The sequence below is a fragment of the Anastrepha ludens genome, chromosome 3, assembly GCF_028408465.1.
Source record: "Anastrepha ludens isolate Willacy chromosome 3, idAnaLude1.1, whole genome shotgun sequence".
Lineage (NCBI taxonomy): Eukaryota > Metazoa > Arthropoda > Insecta > Diptera > Tephritidae > Anastrepha > Anastrepha ludens.
Genome location: NC_071499.1, coordinates 120,484,639 through 120,509,790, shown reverse-complemented (window position 1 = coordinate 120,509,790; position 25,152 = coordinate 120,484,639). Strand labels below are relative to the sequence as shown.

Here is a 25,152-nt window from a genome sequence, read left to right as displayed (position 1 = left end):
CTGTTTCGACAGGTTGGGTCCACTGGGAGAAGGTTGTTAGATGAGTGGGTTTGATGGGACAAGTGAATATGTGGTTAGTCTCGCGCGGGGTGCCTTCACATGCTGGACATATGTTTAGTATGTAGGGGTCAATTCTGGATAGGTAGGAGTTTAACCTGCTACAGTATCCAGAATGTATTTGTGCAAAGTTTACGCGGGTCTCTCCGGATAGCTGGAACTCTTCATCTGCTATAGGTTCTTTTGAGGAGTAGCCAAACCTAGTAATCTATCATCCTTGCTAGAATTGTCAAATCAGCTGTCTTAGAAAAAATAGAAAAAAATTTTCGGTTTTTCAGAAATTTTTTTAGCAATAAAAAAATGAAAACCGATATTTAAACTTTTTAGGCTTTTTATTTAACTTCTTTTACATATAGAAATTAAAAAAAAATTTCACGTACAAATTTTTTTCAACTTCTTTTACACACATGAACTTTTTTTTTTAATTCATGTAAAATTTGTTTTTTTTCGAATTCATGTAAAAAAAAAAATAATTTCAAAAATGGCGCTGAAGTTGACCCTCCCGAAAAATTGCACATGGACGGTGTTGTCCACTTTGGCTCTTCTATTTATCTGAAACATTAAAACAAAAAAAATATTAATCAGTATGATTGTAGCTATAAACAATATTTTAATTTTTTAGGATTTTTATTTAACTTCTTTTACATAATACAGAAAATTAAAAAAAAAAAAACATTTTCATAAAAAAAAATTCATGTAAAAAAACATCATGTACAAATTTTTTTATTACAATAAAAAAAAATGTATTTAATTTTTTAACTTCATAAACTTGTAAATACATGAAATTTTTGTTGACCCTCCCAAAAAATTGAACCTGGACGGTGTTGTCCATTTTGGCTCTTCTTTTTATCTGAAACACAAAAAAATTATTATTCAGTATTACAGTAGCTATTTCCCGTATGAGAATAATAAAAAAAAATTTCACAAAATTGCGCGGTTTTGAATTTGGCACTCTAAAAATCGTATTTTTCAGTTTTTTAATCAAAAAATACGAAATAATTAAAATAATAATATGATTCTAGTACGGGCGATAGCCATTGATGTTGTGAACAACATATTAAAATTTCAGACGATTCGGTTGAATAGTTTATTGTTTTTTGACAACACCAAACCGAAAAATGTAGTTTTGAGATAATTCAGTTTAAAGTTTTGAGAGTGGATATTTCCCATTGCTGCCGCCGCGTGACGTATCTGACTCTACCGGCTAAAACGGCTGTAGAATCGAAAATACTGGTAATATCCTTTCTTCCTTTTCAAAGACATTTGAATTACACCATCTCAAAGTCTTATTCCGTACTTGCGTTTATTCGACGTTTTAGTTCGGACTTTGTTGATCCATATACTCTTAAGTTCTGGTGCGTTCGAAGTTGGAATACGCCATCTTTATTTGGATACCATATTATGCTTGTCATATTAGTAGGCTTCAACGTGTCCAGAAAGCTTTTGTGCGTTATGCTTTGCGTTCTTTAAATTTTACTGATCCAATTCGATCCTATAAAAGTCGGTGCTTGCTCATAAATCTAAAATCACTAGATATTAGAAGGAATATTCTCTCCATTACTTTCCTTTTCGATTTAATAAATAGGGCATTGACCCCCATGGCTACTCTAGAAAGTCAATTTCCATATTCCTCAGCGAAGTTTATGGAATCATGATTTTTTCTGGTTAGGGATGGTAAGAACTAATTATGCTTCCACTGCTCCGATTTCTTGAAGTCTGGGAGAATTTAATTCGCTTTCAAATTATACTGGCCTGGATTTCGCTTCCACAAAGAACCACTTCAAATTGGTATTAAATAAATTGATGAACTAAATTCTTAGTATAATATTATCTAATAATCTTCCTCTATAAATTATAATAAATGTTATCTTTTTCTTTCACTCATTAAAATTGAAAATTGTTAATTATAAGTATAACTTTACTTTGATTAATTTATTTAGCATTAATCTGTTTTCATAGTCTGTAAGACATACTGTATTTTTTAGGACTATTCATTGAATAAATAAATAAATAAAAGCCTATATTTTCGAAACATGAAAAAAATCGATTTGTTGAAGATTCTACACCACCGGGACTACTTAAGTATAAGTATACACAGATTTTCATCGAATGAGATACGGTTAACAGACATCGCCATGATTTCCTTACACAGCATTCTGAGACCTCCTACCCGGTCATCAGCATCCCCCTGACAGTTGTTAAAGGGGAACTGCACAAAATATTTCTCAGGAAAGCGCAGAAAAGATGGCCCCAATACGATATGCGAAGGACTCAGAAAGTTCTTTGGACTCCTCGCCATTCAATTTCCAAACTCGTAGCTGTGTTTACTGGTCATTGGATAATCGGCACACACGCGGAAAAGCTGGGCTTACCATTTAACCCCCATTGCAGAAGCTGTGGGGACCTTTCAGAGAAGGAGACTGTTCAGCACTTTCCCTGTAAAAGTCCGCGTTTGGCAGCTAGACAATTAAGGTCACTGGGCTCTCCTTTCTTCGACAGCCTGGGGCAGTGCGCCAACCTAAATCCCATAAATCTTCTCCATTATATCAACAGCTCTGGCTGGCTGTAGATATCTGCCTGTTGGAGGTCTCATAATGGTATCAAAACGGCGCTTCAGTGCTACTTGAGGAGTGCCAGACTGACACTTCAACCATTTCACCTACCTACCTACCTACCCAAGAGTAGAGCTTTGGGTAATTTCTGCATACTTATCTGCATATGTTTTTTTTCCTTAGATTATGGCCCGCTTCCAGCAAAGGAATGTTTGTATTCAGCTAAGTAGCAAGTAACATTTAGTAGGAGCCATTAACCAACCCCAAAAAGTAACTTTTAAATAAACACACGTGAATAACGTCAGCAGTCAATTTAAAAATGACGACAAACGAACAATTTATTGACATCCATATGTAAATACACAAACTTTAGTGCGCCAACAGATGGGCGAGATTTTGAAAAATAAAAATCGACAAGCTAAGCAAACAATATAATTACAATTCCAAATCAGTTAATGATAAGGAGCGGAAAAATGTTTGTAGTGAGTAAACAAATGTACTTCAGCATAAAAAAAGCAACGAAAAAATTAAGCGCTAGGGTGTGTTTCAATAAACGGCCTATGGAAAATTTCACCAGCCTTATAGGAAAAGTACTAGTTTACACTTACATTTTTTGTTTTCAAAACAATAAAGGGCGCAAGACAAATTTTAAAGGTTTAAGTAAATTAAGGAAGCGCAAAATGCGTAAATAAGATGCGCAAGAAGGTTACCTATTCACACCTTGATATTTCTTACATACAATCACTCTTACTCATTATTTATAAACATTGATAACCAAAAGGGGAATAAATTGAATACATAAAAAAATAATAACGGCCACAATGCAATGCAAAATAATTAATCGTATGTATGAACGTACATTAGCGAATTTCTAGAATATTTTACTGCAATCCACTTTTACTTGGCGGCGACTTTTCGATTCATCATTCCAACGATACCTTTACTTAGAACTCTGTGGCTTTTCTTTGGCATTTGTGTGCCCGCCCAAAGCGCTCAAATACGTATCTAAGCACTTTCGTTCGGCGTTATTTAGCATGTGATTCTGCAAGACTTTCGCTTGAGTGCAACTGAAAAACGCGAAGAATACAAATTAAAAGTATAAGGTGTATACGCGGTGTGTTCAAAAAACATGGTGAATTTTCATTTTTTTGAAAAAATATTTTTTTATTCCTCAATTTCTATTTTATCTCCTACAAGGTAGTGCCCCTCAGATAAAACACACTTGTGCCCAACCTTTTTTTCCAGTCTTCGAAACATATCTGATATGCACTTTTTGTCTACTGATGTGGCTGGTCCATGTCATCCACCGATATCTAGCGATCTTCTTATGTCCACCCATTCCATGCCCATCAATCCACTCATATTACTGGTCCATTTTGTTTTTGTAGCAGCATGAACATTCCCCACACATATACGGGGAATGCTGCTGGAGTGACAGTCTTTGGACGGATATAAAACCGGGTCGTTCCGGTTACGTGGGAACGATTGCTGGTCCATCTCAAACACCGATGTTGCTTGTCGAACGATATCCACCAATCCACCGATGGTGCTAGTCCATGTCATCCACCGATATCAACTAATTCCACCGGTGTGCTCTCTCAGCGATTCGTCGATTATCTCCTCAATCGTCGCAAAACGCCGTGCCTTCATGGGTCTCTTCAATCTTGGGAACAGGAAAAAATCGCAAGGGACCAATCTGGTGAATACGGGAGTTGCGGCATGATACCGGTGTTGTTTTGGCCAAATAATCTCTCACAAGCAAAGATGAGCGAGCTGGTGCATTATTATGATGCAAAATCTATGCATTTTTTCTACAATTTGCTTCACGCAAATGGCGCATAACTTCAAGGTAATACACCTTATTTAACGTACGACCTTGTGGTAACAATTCCTGACTACGCTATGTTAATCACTACGCCATGGTAATCGAAGAAAACAGTGAGCAAAACCTTGACATTTGATCGACTTGGTCTTGGCTCTCCTGAACTTTTCCATTGAGACGATTGGGATTTGGATTCGATGATATAACCATATACCCATGATCTCGTCACCAGTTATGACCCTCTTAAGGGGGAACACCACTGTGAACGCGTGAAAATTAAGTGATTTTCATAATTTTTTTTTTATAAGTAGGGATGATTACACAGTCCTGCGAGGGTGAGTTTCTAGAATGGCTGTACTTGTTTCTTGAAGTTTTTTATGCGCTGAAAACGAATCTGACCTTCAAAATGCTCCATCACGTCAGGATTTTTGGTAAATGAAGCCTAAAAGGTCAAAAAATTGCCATTTTAGCCATTTTTGATAATTTTTTTTGGGATAGAAAATTTTTTTTTTCAATTTTCGACGAAAAGGTCGCATAGTACAACTCTTTAGCTTTAAACCCCATTTTTTAAAATTATTATACGATTTTTTAAAAAAAAGTTATGACATTTTGAAATTAACAGTTTCAGTTACGCCAATAGACGTTATACCCAACGTATACGTAACTGAAACTGTTAATTTCAAAATGTCATAACTTTTTTTTAAAAAATCGTACAATAATTTTAAAAAATGGGTTTTAAAGCTAAAGAGTTGTACTATGCGACCTTTTCGTCGAAAATTGAGAAAAAAAAATTTCTATCCCAAAAAAAATTATCAAAAATGGCTAAAATGGCAATTTTTTGACCTTTTAGGCTTCATTTACCAAAAATCCTGACGTGATGGAGCATTTTGAAGGTCAGATTCGTTTTCAGCGCATAAAAAACTACAAGAAACAAATACAGCCATTCTAGAAACTGAAAAAAGTTAAATTTCGCAGGCCTGTGTTATTTGAGTATCGGGCAAATTATAATTTATTTAACATATATTCAACTATACTGATACAAATTTTTATTAAAAAATATTAAAAATTACAATTGTTATTAATATTAATGCAATGACGTCAAAAAAACTGGTGCACCCTGGTGACCACGATACAACGGTGAAAAATCATCTGAAAGCAAAAAACCCAAAAAAATGTTAATCTATACATCAATGGCTATCGTCGTACGTGGCGGTTTTTTTATATTCTTTTTTCTTGTTTTTTGAGAAAATGGTGCAGGTTTGAAAAATGAGTTTGTGTTTTTACCCTTTTCTTTTGAAAAAATATTAATTTTTGGAATTTTTACAAACGGCTATGTACGATGTACAAAAATTAAAAAATTAAAATCGGTTCATAAGTCTTCGAGAAATCGAGACCACCGTGTTCAGAAAAGTCGTTTTGAAAAAAACGCATTTAAAGTTTTCATTTACCGTTGTATGTATCTCACTACCTGCACTTATTGTATTGGGTATAACTTCGTCAATTTTCAAGATTTTAAGTTAAAATTTTTGTTACATATTTTTGAATATCTACTTTAAGAAAATGAAAAAAAAATTGATTTTTTTGAAAAATCACAGTGGTGTTCCCCCTTAAGAAAATCTAGATCATTCAACAATTCCTGAGCAATGCTCATGCGACGTTGTTTTTGCTCGAAATTCAGCAATTTTGAAACGAACTTCGCTGCCACATGCTTCATGCACAAAATTTTCGATTACGTTCTGGATATTGTAGCAGATTAAACTCCTACTTATCCAGAATTGACCCCGACATACCAAACACATGTCCGGCATGTGAAGGTACCCCGCACGACACTAACCACCTCTTCACATGCCCCCTTAATCAGACTCATCTAACCTCCCTCTCCCTATGGACCCAACCCGTCGAAACAGCATGTTTCCTGGGCCTACCCCTAGATGAGCTAGACGAAGACGACAGATGATATACCTACACTGACAGGGCTAACTATGCTGTTAAAACAACAACAACAACAACAAAATTTTCGAAAAGATTGCAAGACATGAGCCAACGAATATGCCGACATCCTCAGCAACTCCTCTAATTGTGATTCGACGATTCTCCATAACTATTTTCTTCACTTTCTCAATAAAATTTTATGCAACTTCTTTGATCCATTTTTTATGCCTCTCACAAACAAACTAAACATACTATATGTGTGTAGACGAGTGTACAAACATAAAAAACAAAATAATCGAAAGTCGAATGTACCTATGAGCATAGTCCACGAAATTTTAAAATTCACCTTATTTTTTGAACACACCTCGTATGTGTATGTGTTAGTATAAGGACGGTATACACACATAACAAATTTAAATTGGTAAACACATGAATCAATGTCCATGAAGGACTAAGTCCACATAAAGACCTATGTAAATTGTACAGCACTACTCACATATCAGGCAATACATTATCGGCGTTCACATTCAAATTCCATGTGTAGTGGTTGAGGTGCTTCAGTGCTATCAAGCGATTCTCGCCAGTGGTGGGTGGCAGTCTCTGTAGAGATTCTTGTAAGATTCGGAACACTTGCAAGACCACATTGGCACAGAGTAAGTTAGGTGAGAGTGCGGACGGCAGCTGATCGATAAAGGATTTCTGCGCTCGTATGACCGACTGAAAAGGTTAGATATATGTAAGTAATAAATAAGCAATAAAGTTCGGTTAATTTTAGCAATAAGCGGTCTCGGTAATCTAGCGTAAGAGCACTAGACTGCCAGCCCAGAGGATGTGGGTTCGAATCCCACGTGAAGCACGGTCCTCGCACTTTTCCAAATTTACCTACTTTTACTTTACCTACAATCCTCAAACCCAAAAACAACTTATCCTTTCCATCCTTTCTCCCCCACAATAGTCAGCGCATTATTTCCATTGTGGCTGCTTAAACAAGCAACAACAAAGAAAAACACACAGTTACACCAATGCATCAGTGGCGCCAGCAAGAGGAAGCGGGAAATCGCGGTAATAGCACAGACACACCAAATTTAGCGAAGTCCTCAACAATCTGTGCGATCCTTCTGCCAGAAAAATGTGAAACACAGATGGCACTCTAAGCAATAAGAAGGTGTTGTTCCTAGGCAACAACAGGTGGGCATTCCCACTACTTAGGACTGGTAGCGGCAGGCTAATCACCTACCCTGTCAGAAATAAAAAAAAAAATGTTACCAATAAAAACACAATGAAAATTAAAAAAAAAATTAGCATACGCGTATATACTAAGTTGTTCAATAAGTTTTGAGGGTCGATAAGAAAAACACAATTTTATGCTTACAAATATTCCCTCCCTGTCTGCCTGAACATCAATACCCTTATTCCAACGAGATTCCAAATTTACGAATTCCATCCCTGAAGTGAGAATCTGGCAGCGCTGCAAAATACGCTTACACAGCTGCTGATTTGATGAAAGCACCATTTGATGAAAATCGCTTTCCATGCATGAATTTTTTTAGGTCTGGCAACAAATGGAAGTCGCTTGGTGCCAAATCTGTAGAATACGTTGGATGCTCCAACAATTCACACTTTGATTCATGAATTTTAGCCCTTATCAAAATGCTCTTGGGCAGCGGTGCATTGCCCTGATGAAAACCAATTTTTTTCTATTACAAACTGTGTCTCTTTTTACGATTTTTGTTCTTCATCCGATCTAAAAGGTTACAATAATATTCAACATTTATTGTTTTGCCAGTTTGCAAGTAATCCACAAACGAAATTCCTTTCGTATCCCAAAAAAAAAACTGATGGTAACCTTCTTCTGGGCTCGATTTCTGGACACAAACTCGTTTCGGAGCAGAAGAACCAGGTTCTCACCACTCTTTAGCATCTTGTTTTGATTTAGGATCATAGTAATAGACCCAATTCTCATCTACAGCGATGAATCGACGCACAAAATCAATTTCATTATTTCTAAAACGCGCTAAATGTTGCTGCTAAAGTCGCATTCGAATGTGTTTTTGTTTCATTGTTAGCGAAAGCGGCACCCATTTTACCCACAGCTTTCTCAATAATTGGCGCTTAAACCCTTTTTGGGTGTTGGGCCGAGCTACTCCTCCTATTTTTGTGACGTGCATCGTGATGTTGTTCCACAATTGGAGGGGCCTACCGTTTTGAGCCGACTCCGAACGACAGATATTTTTATGAGGAGCTTTTTTATGGCAGAAATATACTCCGAGGTTTGCCATTGCCTACCAAGGGGCGACCGCTATTAGAAAAAACTTTTTCTCATTTTGGTGTCTCACGGAGATTCGAATCTACGGTCTCCGAATTCCGAACGCTAGTCACGCAACAACTATTCGACCACGGCGGCCTGTATATAAAACCCGGATTCATATCCGGCCAAGGAATGTCACTTCAACAGCATCCCCAGTATATGTATGGGGACTGTTTATGCTGCTACAACAACAACAACGGCGGTCGTCCTAAGCGAATGGGTTTGTGCATGACTACCATTCGAAATTCAGAGAACGTAGAACGTTTTGAGAGGGGTACTAACGAATTCTCGTCTCTGGAAAACTGCGCCACGAATTAACTTAAAGAGTTGCAGGCATTCTACTATCTTTCTGCAAGTATTGGCTCTAAAGGCCCTATCTGGTCAAAGTCCAATGCAAAAATGTCTAAGCCGCTAATTTTGATTGACCGTTTTTCAATTAGCTCAATATTAGTATAACAACTGTCTAGTGGATACACACGTTGACAGGATTACCTTCTCATGGTAAAGTGAAATGCTTCGTCTGCGACTGTGCCAACTGGTGGAATACCGTATATTGGCCAAAACTGTTTGGTCAAGCTTACTAGGATGACATTCCTTGACGGATTATAAATTCAATTAATAGAAATTATCCTCCCATAATCACTTATATAAAACCGCACTTTATCTGACCGAGTCCGTCGAAGTGCGCCATTTCTTGTAAGCCCAGTTAAGTGACCTTAATAAAGACAATTCATTACCCAATTCATATAGCGCATCATTCCAGTAATTTTAATTTAAGAAAATTATGTTTTTAACTTACCATTACTGCATCCATTTTGAAAGGCGGCTTCTGTTTATAAAGATTGTAGACTAATACAGCCGATATATGCACAAAATTTCTGAATTGATGCGTACTTAAAGCCACCATAAATGCGAACAATTCATCGTTGAATTTATGAGAAGTCTGAAAAGGAATAAAAATTGAAAGAAAAGTATGGAAAACATAATCTAAGAAATATAATAATTAATAATTTTTTCCAAAAACATAGACTAATAACACAGGCCGACAAAATTTAACCAACATTCAGACCCAGAAACCAGACTATATATTTCCGAAGGTTTATGATGCGCTGAATCCAAATCTGGCCTCAGAATTGCTCTATTAGTTTGAGTTTTCGAGATATCCTAACCTAAAAGTGCAAAAAACCCCATTTTTGCCCATATTTGAGGTTATGTAGCCTTGCAGATGTTTTCTTTCACCAAAATTAAAGGATGGCATCTTTAAATACAATCCTTCTTTTTTCAAATGGCGTTTTGTTTGCTCAAATATCATTTTTTTTCGCAGAGATATCGCATTTTGAAATTTTCATGTTTCGAAATTTTCCTACACCTGAAAATCGATTAAGATAACATAGACATGATATAGTCGATTACTAATTTTCTTGAATTGAGTCTTATTTTTCTTAAAATTTTGTCTCACACCATAAGTGTGCTGACTCACCACACCCCTACACTATCTAACCTTTGGGTACCGAGTCACACACAGCCCTAACCCCTAGAAACCACCCCTATCATGCCGCAAGCAGGCTTACCCACAAACTCCAAATTTACATACTATTAATCCATATATTTCAGGCCCTCAAACCCAAGAAAATTAGTAATCGACTATATCATGTCTATGTTATCTTAATCGATTTTCAGGTGTAGGAAAATTTCGAAACATGAAAATTTCAAAATGCGATATCTCTGCGAAAAAAAATGATATTTGAGCAAACAAAACGCCATTTGAAAAAAGAAGGATTGTATTTAAAGATGCCATCCTTTAATTTTGGTGAAAGAAAACATCTGCAAGGCTACATAACCTCAAATATGGGCAAAAATGGGGTTTTTTGCACTTTTAGGTTAGGATATCTCGAAAACTCAAACTAATAAATTAATTTTAGTTATCAATCCGAATTTTGCATGGACAGAGAAGCAGATATTAGTTTAAATTATTTCGGATACTTTTCCTTGTAGACTAGTGTAATTTGCATTATCATTCTCTCAGTCCTTTGCAATGAAAGTTGCATATGAAATTTGTTGCATAGTTTGAGGGTGATTGAGTGTATTTAAGGCCCCCGCCTCATTTGAAATGGGTGTTTTTTGGGAGTTTCTCAAAAAGCGTGTAAAACGGAAACGAAAAAAAAAATGTATTTTTGTTTTCAGTATTTCATGTTTTGATCCATTGTTCAAAAATAAATTTAATGATAAAAATTTAAAGCTTTAAGATTATCATTGCTCAAAAATAAAATTTTTAAAATCAAAATAAAAATTTTAAATTTTTTTTAGGTCATACGAGGTTTGTTCAAAAAGTTGTGAGCCTTAAAAAAAATCGTCTTCTAAAAAAAGGTATGCCGCTGGCGACACGGATTCCGGGACTCACAGATGTCTGAAATCAAAAAGACAAAAAGGTTCTTGTTCTGCATAAATGTCGTTATCGTGTGAACTACGATCTTTAAAAAAAATAAATTTGACAAAATGCCGGACGTTCAAAGATGAACCACCGGTTTTTGACCCTTTTTTTTACTTTAAAGGTCCGAAAATAATATTAAAATTTTTTTCCCCCGAATGATCGTAGTTCACACGATAACGATATCGATTCAACGTCATTTAAATTATATTTCATCATAAAAAATTTAAAAATTTTAAATTTTTGTTTTATATACATATATATATATATATTTTTTTTTTTTTAATGAGGTGAGCGCCTTAAACATTAAGCTGATAACAGCCGCAAGCTGTCGGTTCTACGTTACCGAAACGACCCGGATTTATATCCGACCAAGGACTGTCACTCCAGCAGCATTCACCGTATGTAAGTATGGGGAATGTTTATGCTGCTACAACAACAACAACAACAGCCGCAAGCTATATTTTCTATTTCAAAAACTGTAGAATCTTGCACTCAGATTTTTGTCTGCCCATTTTGGGGCTGAAATAATTCAAACCACTCTAAAAAAATTTCACCTAAAATGTATTCGCCGTAGCCGAATGGGTTGGTGCGTGATTACCATTCGGAATTCACAGAGAGGTCGTTGGTTCGAATCTCGGTGAAAGCAAAATTTATAAAAACATTTTTCTAATAGCGGTCGCCCCTCGGCAGGCAATGGCAAACCTCCGAGTGTATTCCTGCCATGAAAAAGCTCCTCATAAAAATATTTGCCGTTCGGAGTCGGCTTGAAACTGTAGGTCCCTCCATTTATGGAACAACATCAAAACGCACACCACAAATAGTAGGAGGAGCTCGGCCAAACACCTAACAGAAGTGTACGCGCCAATTATTTATTTTTTTAATTTTATATATGTATATATATAATTGGCGCGTACACCCTTTTTCGGTGTTTGGCCGAGCTCCTCCTCCTACTTGTGGCGTGCGTCTTGATGTTGTTCCACAAATGGAGGGGCTTACAGTTTCAAGCCGACTCCGAACGGAAGATGTTTTTTATGAGGAGCTTTTTCATGGCAGAAATACACTCGGAGGTTTGCCATTACCTGCCGAGATGCGACCGATATTATACATTTTGGTGTTTCATGCAAGGAGATTCGAACCTACTTTCTCCGAATTACGAACGATAGTCACGCTACAACCCATTCGGCTACGGCAGTTTATTAAATATCATTATTTTATCAACACTCCAGTTAATAGAAGCACAACCTCTCTTCTTTCTATGCGGTTTTAGTTGTTTTAGTCAATCAGCCTAAGTGTATGCAACAAATACGCAGTTAAAATACAGCAGCTAAAACTCTAGTACTTACCAAACCATAATGCAAGCATAGCTTCCAAGCTGCCGGCGATGGCAGCACTACATATTTTGATGAATGTAATTGTGTGAATTTTTGAAACATGAACTGCTGATATTGCAAAATATATTTGGAATGCCATTCCATATTTTCTTCGCTTACATTCTGTGATGACGTTGGATAATTCGATTTACGCAGCAAGCTACTTTCCAACAGCGTTTGCACCAATACATGATATGGGCGCAAGAGCAGTGGTAAATTACAAATCTCAGTGGAATTGTGAAAGGTACAGTATAAATCTACAAGGCATATAAAATACTGAAATTCGAAAAAAAAAACAAATAAAAGTTAATTTTACTTCAATCATATAGAACTTAAATCAAGTATGAATTACCGTTTTCAAGCGATTCATTTCTGCATTTGTTTTTACACCAGCATTAGTCAGAGAATCGAGCAAATATTTTTCCAATACGCGTATTTCAACAGCGAGCCACTCTTGTGTAGTTTTCGTTAAGTCTTTAGCACGCGATAATTTAATACAAGCATGCACCAGCAATTCAGTGGCATAAATATCTGAAATTTCGGAGGTTTGAAAAGTGCAAAGTTAAGTGACAAGCACTATTTAAGTACCAATAAAAAGTTGATGCTTATTAGCCAGTTCATGTAGTTGTGGCTTTTCAATTAATCGTCCATGCAGCGTGCGTATTAGTGGATCCAACGTATCCAAAACGTCGTAGTCTAGCAGCAGTAGCACACAAAGCTTTTTCAAAATATTATCGTAGGTGCTCACTTGCGCAATGCTTGGCGTCTATAAATACGAGGAAACATTTCGAAATTATTTTTAATTTTTGGTTTTTAATTTCTTTCACAAATTATATACCTTCTTTTCATCGAGCGCTGCGAGAGATCGCTCTATTTCCATATATTTTGTGTAAAGGTATACGCCACACATTTCTAACTGCTCAAAATTTTTAGTTTCTTCAATACAACGTGCAAACTGCATAAATAAATTCAACAAATAAGGATACTGCAAATGTACGCCACTTTTCAATTCCAATATAAAATATTTCTCAAAGTCCAAAAGCAACTGCAAGACGGATGTGCGTTAACGGTAATATTAATATTTGTAATTTTCCGTTAAAAATACCTCTTTTGCACCACCACAACTGCCGCGTAGCTGTTCCAGCTCGGTAAGACTATATAACTGCAGCAGTATGCCCTTCAAACACTGACTATTTAATGACGTGAGCATGGCTGGCAACATTTGGAAAACGAAAATAATTTCGTGTGCATATTTTTCTGAAAGTAAAAATTTAATTTAACATATAAGTGCATTTTTTATCTACTTTACCGAAATTTAACAACATTTTCCTATAAGCAACAATCGTAAATTGTGCAATGAAATAATGCATTGCAAGTGGCAAATTATCATCTTTCAGCAAATCAAAATATACGCGCATCGTCTTCATATAAGTAAAGTTGGGCCAGAGAGCAGCGACATATTTCGGCAAAGAATCAATGGAGTTCTGCGATGCATGAAAAGAAAAAACAGCAATGATTATCGGTGGTATTTCAGAAAAGCAAATTGATTTCACCATTTCTGTAAAATAATACTCGAGTATATGCTTTAGGAGAAAATCATCTGCGGTTGATTTACCACGTGCCATGCTGAAATAGAGCTCAGCTGCTGTTAAAGCAACATTTTCGTCCGTGTGCAAAGCGAGTCCAAGTATAGCTTCGAGAAAAGTTTTCGAAAAACAGTCCAGGTCAAGCAGTTGTCTAGATTAAGAATTTAAAAATGATTTAATTATTTAAGAATTTAAAAATTATTTAATTATTTAAAAATTATTTAAGAATTTAAAAATGATTTAAGAACTTAAAAATTATTTAAGAATTTAAAAATTATTTAAGAATTTAAAAATTATTTAAGAATTTTAAAATTACTTAAAAATTATTTAAGAACTTAAAAATTAAGAATTTAAAAATTACATATTTAAGAATTAAAAAATTATTTAAGCATTTAAAAATTATTTAGGAATTTAAAAATTATTTTAGAATTTAAAAATTATTTAAGAATTTACAAATTATTTAAGAATTAAAAAATTATTTAAGCATTTAACAATTATTTAGGAATTTAAAAATTATTTTAGAATTTAAAAATTATTTACGAGTTCAAAAATTTAGTAACAAATATTATTTTTTGTTTTATTTACCCTTGTAATTCATGCAAAAATTTAAGTGCAGCCATTAGTAACCGCTTCGTTTTCTCCAATTTTAATACTGTATAGTAAATTTCCTGCATACGCATTTCAATAAGAAAATTTAGAAATGCCTCTTTAATATTTGCATCAAGTTGTGTTACAAGATTGTTTAGCATACGTATCAGGCATTTGAAGAGATTGCAATAAGTCGCTTTTTGTTGCTGGAATAAACAATTCAAAATATTAATGTAACAAAACACATTTAAAATTGCCTTAGCTATTGTACCTCAACACTAAAGCCAATGTAAAAGTATTGACATGCGTCTTCAGCAAAAGCGTTACTTATTGCAAAATCCTTCTCCACCAGTGCCCCCAGACCTTCAGCAATGTACGCATGACACTCTTTAAAACTATTAATTTCATAAAAAAAAGAAAGTATTAATTGTAACCGAATGTCTGTGCGAATTTCAAACATACAATAAACCATTCAATGCATTATGAAATAGATGTGTGCACACTTCGTCCAAATGTTGGAAGCGGTTATGGAACTCCGTCCTGATTTTGTGAACACCAAGGAACAGTCTATAGTCTATATAGAAGTATTTTTAAATTTGTATTTCAAGTTAAAATATAACACAGTTTAAACGTACTTAAACGCGCAAGAGGTTCTTGTAGGTACTGCACTTGCATTTTGGCATTATGTTCCAATAAATCCGTATAGCAATTACACCAAATGCCTAACAGCTGCAAGACACGCTTGATTGGACCGGAATCCGCTTCAGTAGTTGCAGCATTTTCTTGTTCCTCGCGTGCCGTTCGGCATAATTGCATAAGAAAACGCTCGAAAGAGTTGAAGAAAATCGAATTGCAATGGAATATGTAGAGATGACAACCAGACACCTCCCAATCGAAGCCTTTCCCTGCTTCCAATTGTTGCACTGTAATGTTGGTATGCAAGCCAATTGCTTTGAATATTTCATTAATTAGCTCCGCTGTAAATGCCAAGCAAAGTTCACCTTTGCGCTCGGAACGATACAACAACTGTTTCATGCATCTCGCCGCTTCAACCTGGGGAAGAAGACATGGACCGTAAGTAGTATTTTTTGTACTCATTTGCTTTTAAATAGCTTACCTCTGGCGTTGAGCCAAATTTCAAAGCAGCCACAAAGTTCATAGCTGCAATAAATTATTTGTTTTGAAACGATAATATGAACTTCAAATTGAATGAAGAATTAAATGAAGAACAACTACTTCAAAGCTCAACCGTTAACAAGCCGAATTGAATACTTTAGGTGGCGCCCAAAAATCGGAGAGTCAAGGCGAATTGGATATCTAATAGGCCCGTCACAATGGGAACGTTGGGGCAACGGATGTAATTGGCATCAAAATAAGTTATTAGATTTCGGCCGCCGTAGCCGAGTGGGTTGGTGCGTGGCTATCATTCTGAATTCAGAGAGGACGTAGGTGCAGATCTCGGTGAAACAACAAAATTAAAAAAAAAATTAAATAGCGGTCGCCCCTCGGCAGGCAATGGAAAAATGTCCGAATGTATTTCTGTCATGAAAAAGCTCCTCATAAGATACAACATCAAGACGCACGCCACAAATAAGAGGAGGAGCTCAGCCAAACATCCAAAAAGGTGTATGCGCCAATTATATATATATATGTAATAGATTGTGTATTTGAGCCGAAGCTGCCACATACGTGCCGTACGCTACGCTGGAATGTGCATAAATTAGCAACTTTCTACTTTTTAAAGAAGAACAATTTTGTATGGCGTAAATTTTTATCGATAGTGTTTCTTATTATATTAAATTAAATGCAGAAAATAAAAGGTATTTAAACTATTTGATAAAATTCACATGCACTTTTGAATAAAAGCTTCAAATAGTAGAGAAAAGCGTGAATAGTGAATGTGCCTCCCGAAACCCAAGTTATGGTTGTTGTTGTTGTAGCAGTCACATGGTCACATACCACTTACGGCTACCATAAATTCTAAAAAAAAAGGACAGGATCAGACAGTGTACAGACAGGCCATTAACGACATTCATCGGGAGACCCTTACCACCTTCTTAAGCTCCCGACCCCCGAATGCCGTTATCGGAGTCCAACCACCACCTATTGCAGACGAAGAGCTCCAGCTTCCCCGAGAGTCCCGCGTAATCTTGGCACAATTACGTTCTGGATACTGTAGCAGGTTAAACTCCTACCTATCCAGAATCGACCCCGACATACTAAACATATGTCCAGCATGTGAAGGTACCCTGCACGACACTAACCACCTCTTCACATGTCCCATCAAACCCACTCATCTAACACCTCTCTCCCTCTGGACCTAACCCGTCGAAACAGCCAGTTTCCTGGGCCTACCGTTAGATGAGCTAGACGAAGACGACCGGTAATTATACTACACTGACAGGGCGAAGATACTGCTACAACAACAACAACAACCATAACTCAGCACTTTATAACATATTTCACAACCAACAAACATTTGTTTATGCACAACGAAATATGATATTTGCTTCCACGACAAGAACCCCTGTTTTTCTCTAATTGATATGCGGCAAATGCGTTGACGCAAAGGACCCATTGTGGCATTCCTATTAGGTAGCGCCCAAGAATGATAGAGAAATAGATCGAGCCTGCCCAATTTTCTGTGCCGTAAGGGTCCATATATAAACAAACAAAGGTAAGGGGAAGAAGAAGAGTAGGGAAAAGCAATGGAAACAACCAAAACAATATTTTCTTGGCACGGCGTCTATGGGGTAAGCAAAAAAACTGCATTTTGAGGCTCCATATTAATTTGTGATTTCACAATTTAACACACGACATTTGTTTTCATTAATTTGTTTAGTTAAAATCTCGAAAATCAAGGAATTACCAAGCCACTTACTAAATTTTCACGAACATGTATATTTTCTCCTCCTTTTGCTTCTTTTGTTTGCTTGTTTTGTATGGGGAACGGAGCCGACGTCAGACTTATATAAAACGCGGATAATAAAGTAAATGTTTTTTAAGGCGCCACCTAAGGTACTCAATTCGTCTTGAACCGTTGCCATGTGTAAATAAATGCAGGGTTGTATTAACTTTAAATTTGGTATTTGACAGATTTTAACAATCGATATACATACATATGTATTTATGCAGGGTAAACAAAATATCGAAAATAATAACAACTGAAACTTCGTTTAAAGTGTATGAATGGCGGCAAGGCGCATTCATTAAAAGTGGTGGCACTAGACCAACAAAAATTATCATTAGGCATAATTCATCATTAACAACTTTTGTTTCTTTTTGTTGCTTCCGTTATATGTTTATGAAGTGAATTTGTCTGTCCTTGTTATAATTATTGAGGAATGCTTACAGCAGTCCTGGAACCGATTTAAAGTCCTGTTACCTGTGGCGGTAGAACCAGTTTTCAGGGGATACGTTTGTATTTGCATCTAACTTCCGCTGGGAATTTTCTTCTTCCCTCTTGTTGCAGGTACGGCAACGCTCAATGTCACCAGAGAACAGCTGATCACTGCTGACACGTTTATTGCACATTTGATTGTTTTTTTATTCTTCAATCTCTCAATTTATTTACTATTTCCGTTATTTCACCAGCAAACGAAATATAAAAATAAAGTAATTGTTAACGCACCCAACAATTCAGTTGTATATAGTTATTTATCTGCACCATTATGGAACCAGAACAAGATGAAAGCTGGTATCTACGCCCTCTTTGTGATCCAAGAACAACGTGGGTGCATTTTTATGGTATGCATTTCTCGCTTATGACCTTTGCTTTTGTTTTTTTTAAGTAATGTTCCTGTGCAAACTACACCTGCCAAGGTTGCTATCAAGACCGAACTCCAAGAGTTACGTCTCTCTGAAGCGTCACAAAAAATTACAATGGAAACCTTGCGTGCAATACATGGTCCGGATTTTCGATTGAATGATGCATCAGTGTATAGTGACCGCGGTGGTCATATGAAAAAAGCATACTGGGAAGACCGTGGTTCGTTGGTGGTGCACAGTGTTACGAACTTTTCAGCTAGTAGTGAAAAGGCTGAAACACCCGAAGATCGTCTACGTCGTTTCGCTTTGCTAAAATTGGAAAACTACGGCTTTGCCCCTTTGCATTGTGTTGAAGCCTTTGAATATTGTAAAGGTGATACGGACGCCGCTTTGTTACTGCTTTATAGCAAATATATGCGGATATCAAATGCGCATTCGGATGAGTCGAGCGAGTTGCTTAATAGCAGCATTAGCAAAGAAGATCTGTTGGAAATGCGAAATGATGAAAAGTTGGCACTAGAATCTATTTATGACGACATTTTTGAAGAAAAAGAAAAAAATACGGTTTGGAGCTTGAAATTCAAAATTGAACATTTGCTGATTCACAGCCCATCCGAGCGACGAAAACGTGCGAACGCAAAAGATCAACCCTCCAAACCAAAGGCGAAACAAACAGTAAATGGAAAAGCGCGTTGTCGCAATTTCGACCGTGACGGCACCTGCAAATTTGGCAGTAAATGCCGTTTCGCACATGTAGCACCCCAAACGAGTGAAGAGGAATGCCAGCTTAAGAAGAAAGAAGGCAAGGTTTTTTAGCACTATCATTTTTTACTGCACACATTTTTAACTTTACTCATTTTTAGGTTTTCTGAATGAAAACGATGAAGACAATTGGTTCTTCCTGGAAATACGCTTCCCACCTGATACAAAGTATCCTTATGAAGCACCATACATCTACCTCAAAACAACATGCCACGACTTGCCACGCGATGTATTACTACTTGTGGCGCGCCGTTTATATCGCGAGGCACGCAATATTTGTGAAGATGGCATGGGTTGTATATACAGTATATGCGAGGCTCTGCAAAACGAGGAGGCATATTCACAATTACCAATGGGGGACACCTATCCATTTCCCTCGGACGCAAAATCACTTTTCGCCAGCGATGTGGGAATTGAAACTACCACCAATGGCGCTGTGCCTGAAGTGCTGCCGACACATTACGAACGCGGTCAAACATCGCATACGGAACAGGAGCGCTCATCCAAACAAACAGAGAATGAAGATCGTGTTTTGATGCGAAGATTCTTGCAACGCCAGGAAGACGAACGGTATCGTAAAATGATGAGTGGACGTCGTAATTTGCCAGCGTTTGAGAAAATGCTTGAGATATTACAATTAATGGAAACCTCACAGGTATATTACAATTAATTCAGTGAATTAAATGCTTAAAACCTTTTATACTCAAAATATGTGCACTCCTAGGTCATTGTGATATCGGGCGAAACTGGTTGTGGCAAGTCCACTCAAGTGCCTCAATTCATACTCGATAATTGGCTATTTCGGGCATCTAAACTCAGCGACTGCAAAAAGATGCCACACGTTGAAGTAGTATGCACGCAACCGCGTCGACTTTCAGCCATTGGTGTTGCAGAGCGTGTCGCTGATGAACGCACCGAGCGTGTCGGACAAACAGTAGGCTATCAAATACGACTAGAGAACAAAATTTCATCTAGCACTCGTTTAACTTTCTGCACAACGGGTATACTACTGCGTCGTCTCTCCGCCGATCCGCTGCTTAGCAGCGTGACGCATGTCATCGTCGACGAAGTGCACGAACGCAGTGAAGAATCCGATTTCTTACTTATGATTCTTAAAGATCTCCTTAAAGAGCGGCCAGATCTTAAAGTGATACTCATGTCAGCCACACTAAATGCCAAATTATTCTCGGAGTACTTTGGAGGAGCACCCGTGCTGGATATACCAGGACGTACATTCCATGTGGAGCAATTGTTTCTTGAGGATATACTTGAAGTTTGTGATTATGTAATGGAATGTGATTCCCAATATTGTCGTAAAATAACTAAAAAAGAGGAGGAAGAACTGATGCGTGAATTGGAATATTCAGATGTCAAATCCGAGAATGCAGTACCTGCAAAGAGCATCAAAGATGACAAGCTCACATTGGCGCAAATGTATGGGCGATATGGCGGTAAGTAAGTTGTGATTGCGAACAGGAAAATTTAAGCTTCAAAAACACAAAAGGGGTATCTGCAAGGCACATTCATTAAAGGTGGTGGCACTAAGCCAGCAACAATATTTTGTACGTTTGTCACGGCAAAGTATTGAAAAAAAGAGGTTGTCTGTAAAGTCGGTTTACTGACGATAGTTTAACGTGACAACGTCATAAGAAAATATTGATGGAATGGTTGCAATTTTCAAAACAAAATTTTAATTTTATTTGTTTGATAGATATTTTGTATGGATATAGAGGAGGAGGTAAATGGAATTGCAATGGAATAGGTCAAGTTACATTTACACAAACGTGAAAAATGACGAAACATTTATCAAATTCATGAAAGATATCTTCAATTTCGATTGTGCATCAGACGTTAATAAGTCAACAACACTAAGAGACACCATCATCGATTTGCCTTTTTCAAGACACTTTACACTCGAAACTCTCCCTTTCATTTCCTACTTTTCCTATCATCGTGCTATTCTCAACAGAGAAATGGTTCATTACCATGCACACAGGAAGAAGGCATATGCAAATACAAGCATGTGAATTTATATACCTGCATATGCGCATATACATACATACATATGCTCACTCAAGTAGGACAGAGCCAGATGTCGAACGTTGCCGATTGTGCTCTTTGTCGTTCGTTCCGCGCTCTCGCTTGCAGTTCAAGCACATTAGCTTACATTTGCTTGCGTACGGAATAGATTCGTATATTTGATATGTCCATATGACTTGTATACAGTAGCACAGAAAACAAACTATGTGACATATCACGCTGAAATTTGCCATGTAAGCTTATAACAGTCCTACCAAAAAACAAAAAATTTATTTTTGCCATATGTCATCCGCGGACCGTTTTGTTGATAACGTCTCGTTCATATTTGAGCAGAAGGTATTATTCATATTACTTCATTTATATCATTTTGGCTTCTGACACCGATTTAAAAATGCAATTTTCGTATGAAGATTATTCGAAGAAAACTTGCAAAAGTATCTACCTCATGGAACCAATGAAAATCAATCCCGAATTGGTGGAATCTGTGCTCAAATACATTGTGGAAGGTGAGCATGACTGGCCCAAAGAAGGCACGATTTTAGTTTTCTTGCCAGGTCTGCAGGAAATTCAGTCGGTGCATGAAGCACTCGCCGATAGCGCCCTCTTTGGAAACAGGTAAGTTAAATGCTTGCAAATGTATTCAAATTTCCGAATAAAATATATACAGTTTTTATCTACCTGCTGCAGAAGCGGAAAATTCATCGTCATACCGCTGCACTCATCCCTCTCCAGCGAAGAGCAATCGTCTATTTTCCGTCCTGCACCCAAAGGCAAACGAAAAATCGTGCTTAGCACCAACATTGCCGAAACCTCGCTCACTATCGACGATTGTGTGTTCGTTGTTGACTATGGCCTAATGAAGGAGAAGAGTTTCGATGCCAATCGCAATATGGAGTCATTGGAATTGGTATGGGTGTCGCGCGCTAATGCATTGCAACGCAAAGGGCGTGCAGGTCGTGTCATGCCCGGTGTTTGCATACATCTATTCACAGGTCATCGTTTCAGGCATAATTTCCTAGCGCAACCAGTGCCGGAAATACATCGGGTGCCATTGGAGCAACTGGTGTTGCGCATTAAAACGTTGCCTTGCTTCAGCGCAAAGAATACACTTGAAGTGTTGGGTCGCACGCTTGAACCGCCTACTGAGGAAAATATCTTATCGGCTGTGCGCAGATTGCAAGATGTGGGTGCTTTGGATGAAACGCAGAACTTGACTTCGCTGGGTCACCACTTGGCAGCGCTGCCGGTCGATGTGCGCATCGGTAAGCTGATGTTATATGGTGCCATCTTCCAATGTTTGGATAGTGTGCTAACCATCGCAGCGTGCCTGAGTCACAAATCGCCATTCGTGAGTCCCTTCAACAAGCGCACGGAAGCGGAGAAGCGCAAACGGGAATTTGCCATTTGCAATAGTGACCATTTGACGATGTTATTGGCTTATAAGGTGGCATTTTACATAGCTAATGAAACACAAACAAATAATAATTTTTTTCTCATTTAGAAATGGCTGGAAGTGTCGCGTCGCAACTTTTACGCCAGCCGCAACTATGCCGACGAACACTTTCTCTCTTTGAAAACGTTGGAAACCATTTCAGAGGTGAAATATCAGTTCTTAGAACTGCTCGTTTCGATTGGTTTCGTGCCCATTAATATACCCAGAAAACGCAAGAATGACGGCGATAAGATACTTGAGTTAACTGGTAATTCAATTTTAAATGTGCAAATTTCCTTATGTAGATTTTTATTTATTTATTTTTGTTTTTAATATTTACAGGCACAGACTTGAATGTGAATGGTGATAATAACCGCTTGCTAATATCTCTGCTCTATGCAGCACTTTATCCCAACATTGTAAAAGTACTCACGCCCGAACGCAGTTACATTTCGACTGTTGGGGGTGCAATGGCTAAAATGAATTCGGCAAGAGATTTGCGTTTCAAGACACGCCAAGATGGATTTGTCGCCATACATCCATCATCCGTGAATTCCGTTGTAGGCAGCTTTCAATCGCCATTCCTCATCTATCAGGAGAAAGTAAAAACATCACGCATATTCATACGTGAATGCTCCATGTTGCCGCTAGTGCCCTTGGTGCTATTTGCGGGCAGCGATTTTAAAATCGAGTTACATGGCGGCGATTTCCTCTTTCTGCTCGAAGAGGGTTGGATTATATTGAAGGCACACACGCATGAAACCGCCGAGATGATACAGTGCTTGCGTTTGGAATTGCTTAAGCTGTTGGAGGAAAAAATCAGCGACCCATGTCTCAATTTGCTAAATCACGAAAACGGATTGAAGATAATTAAAACAATTGTACATCTTATAACGAATAATAATTAAGTAGAAGCATGTGTGCGTCTGTGTGTGAGTACATATCTATTAGCTAATCTGTCTGTGCGTGCGTGTGTTTGTGTGTTCTAAGCAAAATCAAGCGAAAGCGATTTTTGCAATGTGTGATAAGATTTTGTAAAAATTTGTAATGCGCTTTTGAGTTTTTCATATAATTTTACTAACTTAAATATGAAAATTTACAATGCACTAGAAAACCGTTCGTATAAAAATGCATTATTTTATCTTCAGTGAGTTGTTTCTTTTTAATTTATTTAATAATATTTTGTTCATTATATTCGTACAAAACCCAATTTGAGCGATTCTGAAATTAGACATCGTCGAAATCCAAACAGTTCAAAAAATAGGAAATTTTTTTTAAAGTACAAATAATTTTTTGTATGGAATTAATGATTGCAGACAATTAACAAGAAGTTTTTTAGATATGAAGGTGCAACATCTAATTTCAGAATCACACTTGTGATTTTCTTTATTTATACAAAAAAATGTTTGAAGTATGCAAAACGAAATTTTTTTTTTTTTTATTCGAATTGAAATAAAAACCACTTGCAATAAACCGAATTCCTTTTACTATATATTAAATTTATATTTTATAAAAAAAGATTTCGAATTTTTTAATTGCTTGCAAAGCGCATTTATTGAAAGTGGTGGCACTAGACCAACAACAATGTTGATTTATCACGTCAGGGTATTGGCGAAATAGGAAACAAAAAATTAATTCGCCTTGTTTTATTCTGTGCTGACAGCTGCATGGGCGCAGCGAAAGAAAGAAAAAAATAAATTAACTGATTTACTAACACCATTTTTAATAGATTCGTCTTGATTGCTTGCCTTACAGTTCAATTTTTGTTCGTAATAATACGTTCACATATATGTAAGTAGATGCTCTACTTTTTCGCGCTTAACTCAAAATCCGTAATTAAAAAGCGATAATGATTATTACGAATGTAAGGATAAATATCAAAATAAAAACTAATTGAAATGGATGCTGGCAAAGAAATAAGGTTAATAGACATAATTTCAATAAAATGTTTGTTAAATATTATTAATTATGGATTCATTCCACAGAAAAAAGCGTGTGTCCATAAACGTTTTGTCCTCTTATTACTTATTATAAAATGTAATATAGAATTTCAGATACGTATTATATATATGTATATATATATAATTGGCGCGTACACCCTTTTTGAGTGTTTGACCGAGCTCCTCCTCCTATTTGTGGTATGAGCCTTGATGTTGTTCCACAAATGGAGGGACCTACAGTTTCAAGCCGACTCCGAACGGCAGATATTTTTGTGAGGAGCTTTTTCATGGCAGAAATACACTCGGAGGTTTGCCATTGCCTGCCAAGGGGCGACCGCTATTAGAAAAATGTTTTTCTTAATTTTGATGTTTTCACCGAGATTCGAACCGACGTTCTCTCTGTGAATTCCGAATGGTAGTCGCGCACCAACCTATTCGGCTACGGCGGCCGCGATGCGTACTGCCGCTAAAATTTTTTGCATCTCACTAAACGTCGAATACGGATTTCCTCCAACTGTTTATTATTAGCAACCAATTGCGCAATTAAATTAGTTATTCCTTCTC

At 37.0% G+C, this 25,152-nt stretch overlaps 2 protein-coding genes across 5 annotated transcripts; one reads left to right on the top strand and one right to left on the bottom strand.

Annotated features, from left to right (window-relative positions):
- Window positions 1-450: 450 nt before the first annotated feature.
- Window positions 451-17,630, bottom strand: LOC128858929 (uncharacterized). Of its 4 annotated transcripts, XR_008454072.1 has the most exons (17): window positions 17,528-17,629; window positions 15,764-15,807; window positions 15,282-15,699; window positions 15,109-15,220; window positions 14,918-15,041; window positions 14,644-14,852; window positions 14,026-14,209; window positions 13,782-13,956; window positions 13,578-13,729; window positions 13,311-13,517; window positions 13,061-13,238; window positions 12,825-13,003; window positions 12,446-12,748; window positions 9,471-9,614; window positions 6,860-7,080; window positions 3,469-3,676; window positions 534-609 (listed from the first exon to the last, which is right to left on the bottom strand). XR_008454072.1 is itself a non-coding variant. In XM_054095519.1 (16 exons), exons 2-16 carry the CDS (start codon window positions 15,803-15,805, stop codon window positions 3,550-3,552), a joined length of 2,775 nt encoding a protein of 924 aa, XP_053951494.1. In that variant the 5' UTR covers window positions 15,806-15,807; window positions 17,528-17,629; the 3' UTR covers window positions 2,923-3,549. The 4 variants fall into 4 exon arrangements, 3 of the variants coding, with proteins under 3 accessions (XP_053951496.1, XP_053951494.1, XP_053951495.1); XM_054095519.1 differs by lacking the exon at window positions 534-609 and having other exon boundaries at window positions 2,923-3,676; XM_054095521.1 differs by lacking the exons at window positions 3,469-3,676; window positions 6,860-7,080 and having other exon boundaries at window positions 451-609; window positions 17,528-17,630.
- Window positions 17,631-18,136: 506 nt separating this feature from the next.
- Window positions 18,137-23,795, top strand: LOC128858928 (putative ATP-dependent RNA helicase DHX57). Its single transcript, XM_054095518.1, has 8 exons — window positions 18,137-18,376; window positions 18,438-19,216; window positions 19,278-19,831; window positions 19,901-20,627; window positions 21,627-21,831; window positions 21,904-22,660; window positions 22,718-22,916; window positions 22,991-23,795. The coding sequence occupies exons 1-8, from the start codon at window positions 18,318-18,320 to the stop codon at window positions 23,554-23,556; spliced, it is 3,846 nt and encodes a 1,281-aa protein (XP_053951493.1). The 5' UTR covers window positions 18,137-18,317; the 3' UTR covers window positions 23,557-23,795.
- The last annotated feature ends 1,357 nt before the right edge of the window (window positions 23,796-25,152 follow it).

Bases quoted from the DNA above. Each gene is read 5' to 3' on its own strand.
- LOC128858928 (XM_054095518.1), top strand. From the start codon at position 18,318: ATGGAACCAGAACAAGATGAAAGCTGGTATCTACGCCCTCTTTGTGAT. The intron at 19,832-19,900 runs GTATATTACAAT...GTGCACTCCTAG, and splicing joins AATTAATGGAAACCTCACAG to GTCATTGTGATATCGGGCGA. The intron at 21,832-21,903 runs GTAAGTTAAATG...TACCTGCTGCAG, and splicing joins AGCGCCCTCTTTGGAAACAG to AAGCGGAAAATTCATCGTCA.
- LOC128858929 (XM_054095519.1), bottom strand. From the start codon at position 15,805: ATGAACTTTGTGGCTGCTTTGAAATTTGGCTCAACGCCAGAG. The intron at 15,221-15,281 runs GTACGTTTAAAC...ACTTCTATATAG, and splicing joins AGAACCTCTTGCGCGTTTAA to ACTATAGACTGTTCCTTGGT. The intron at 9,615-12,445 runs GTAAGTACTAGA...ATTCCTTTTCAG, and splicing joins TATGCTTGCATTATGGTTTG to ACTTCTCATAAATTCAACGA.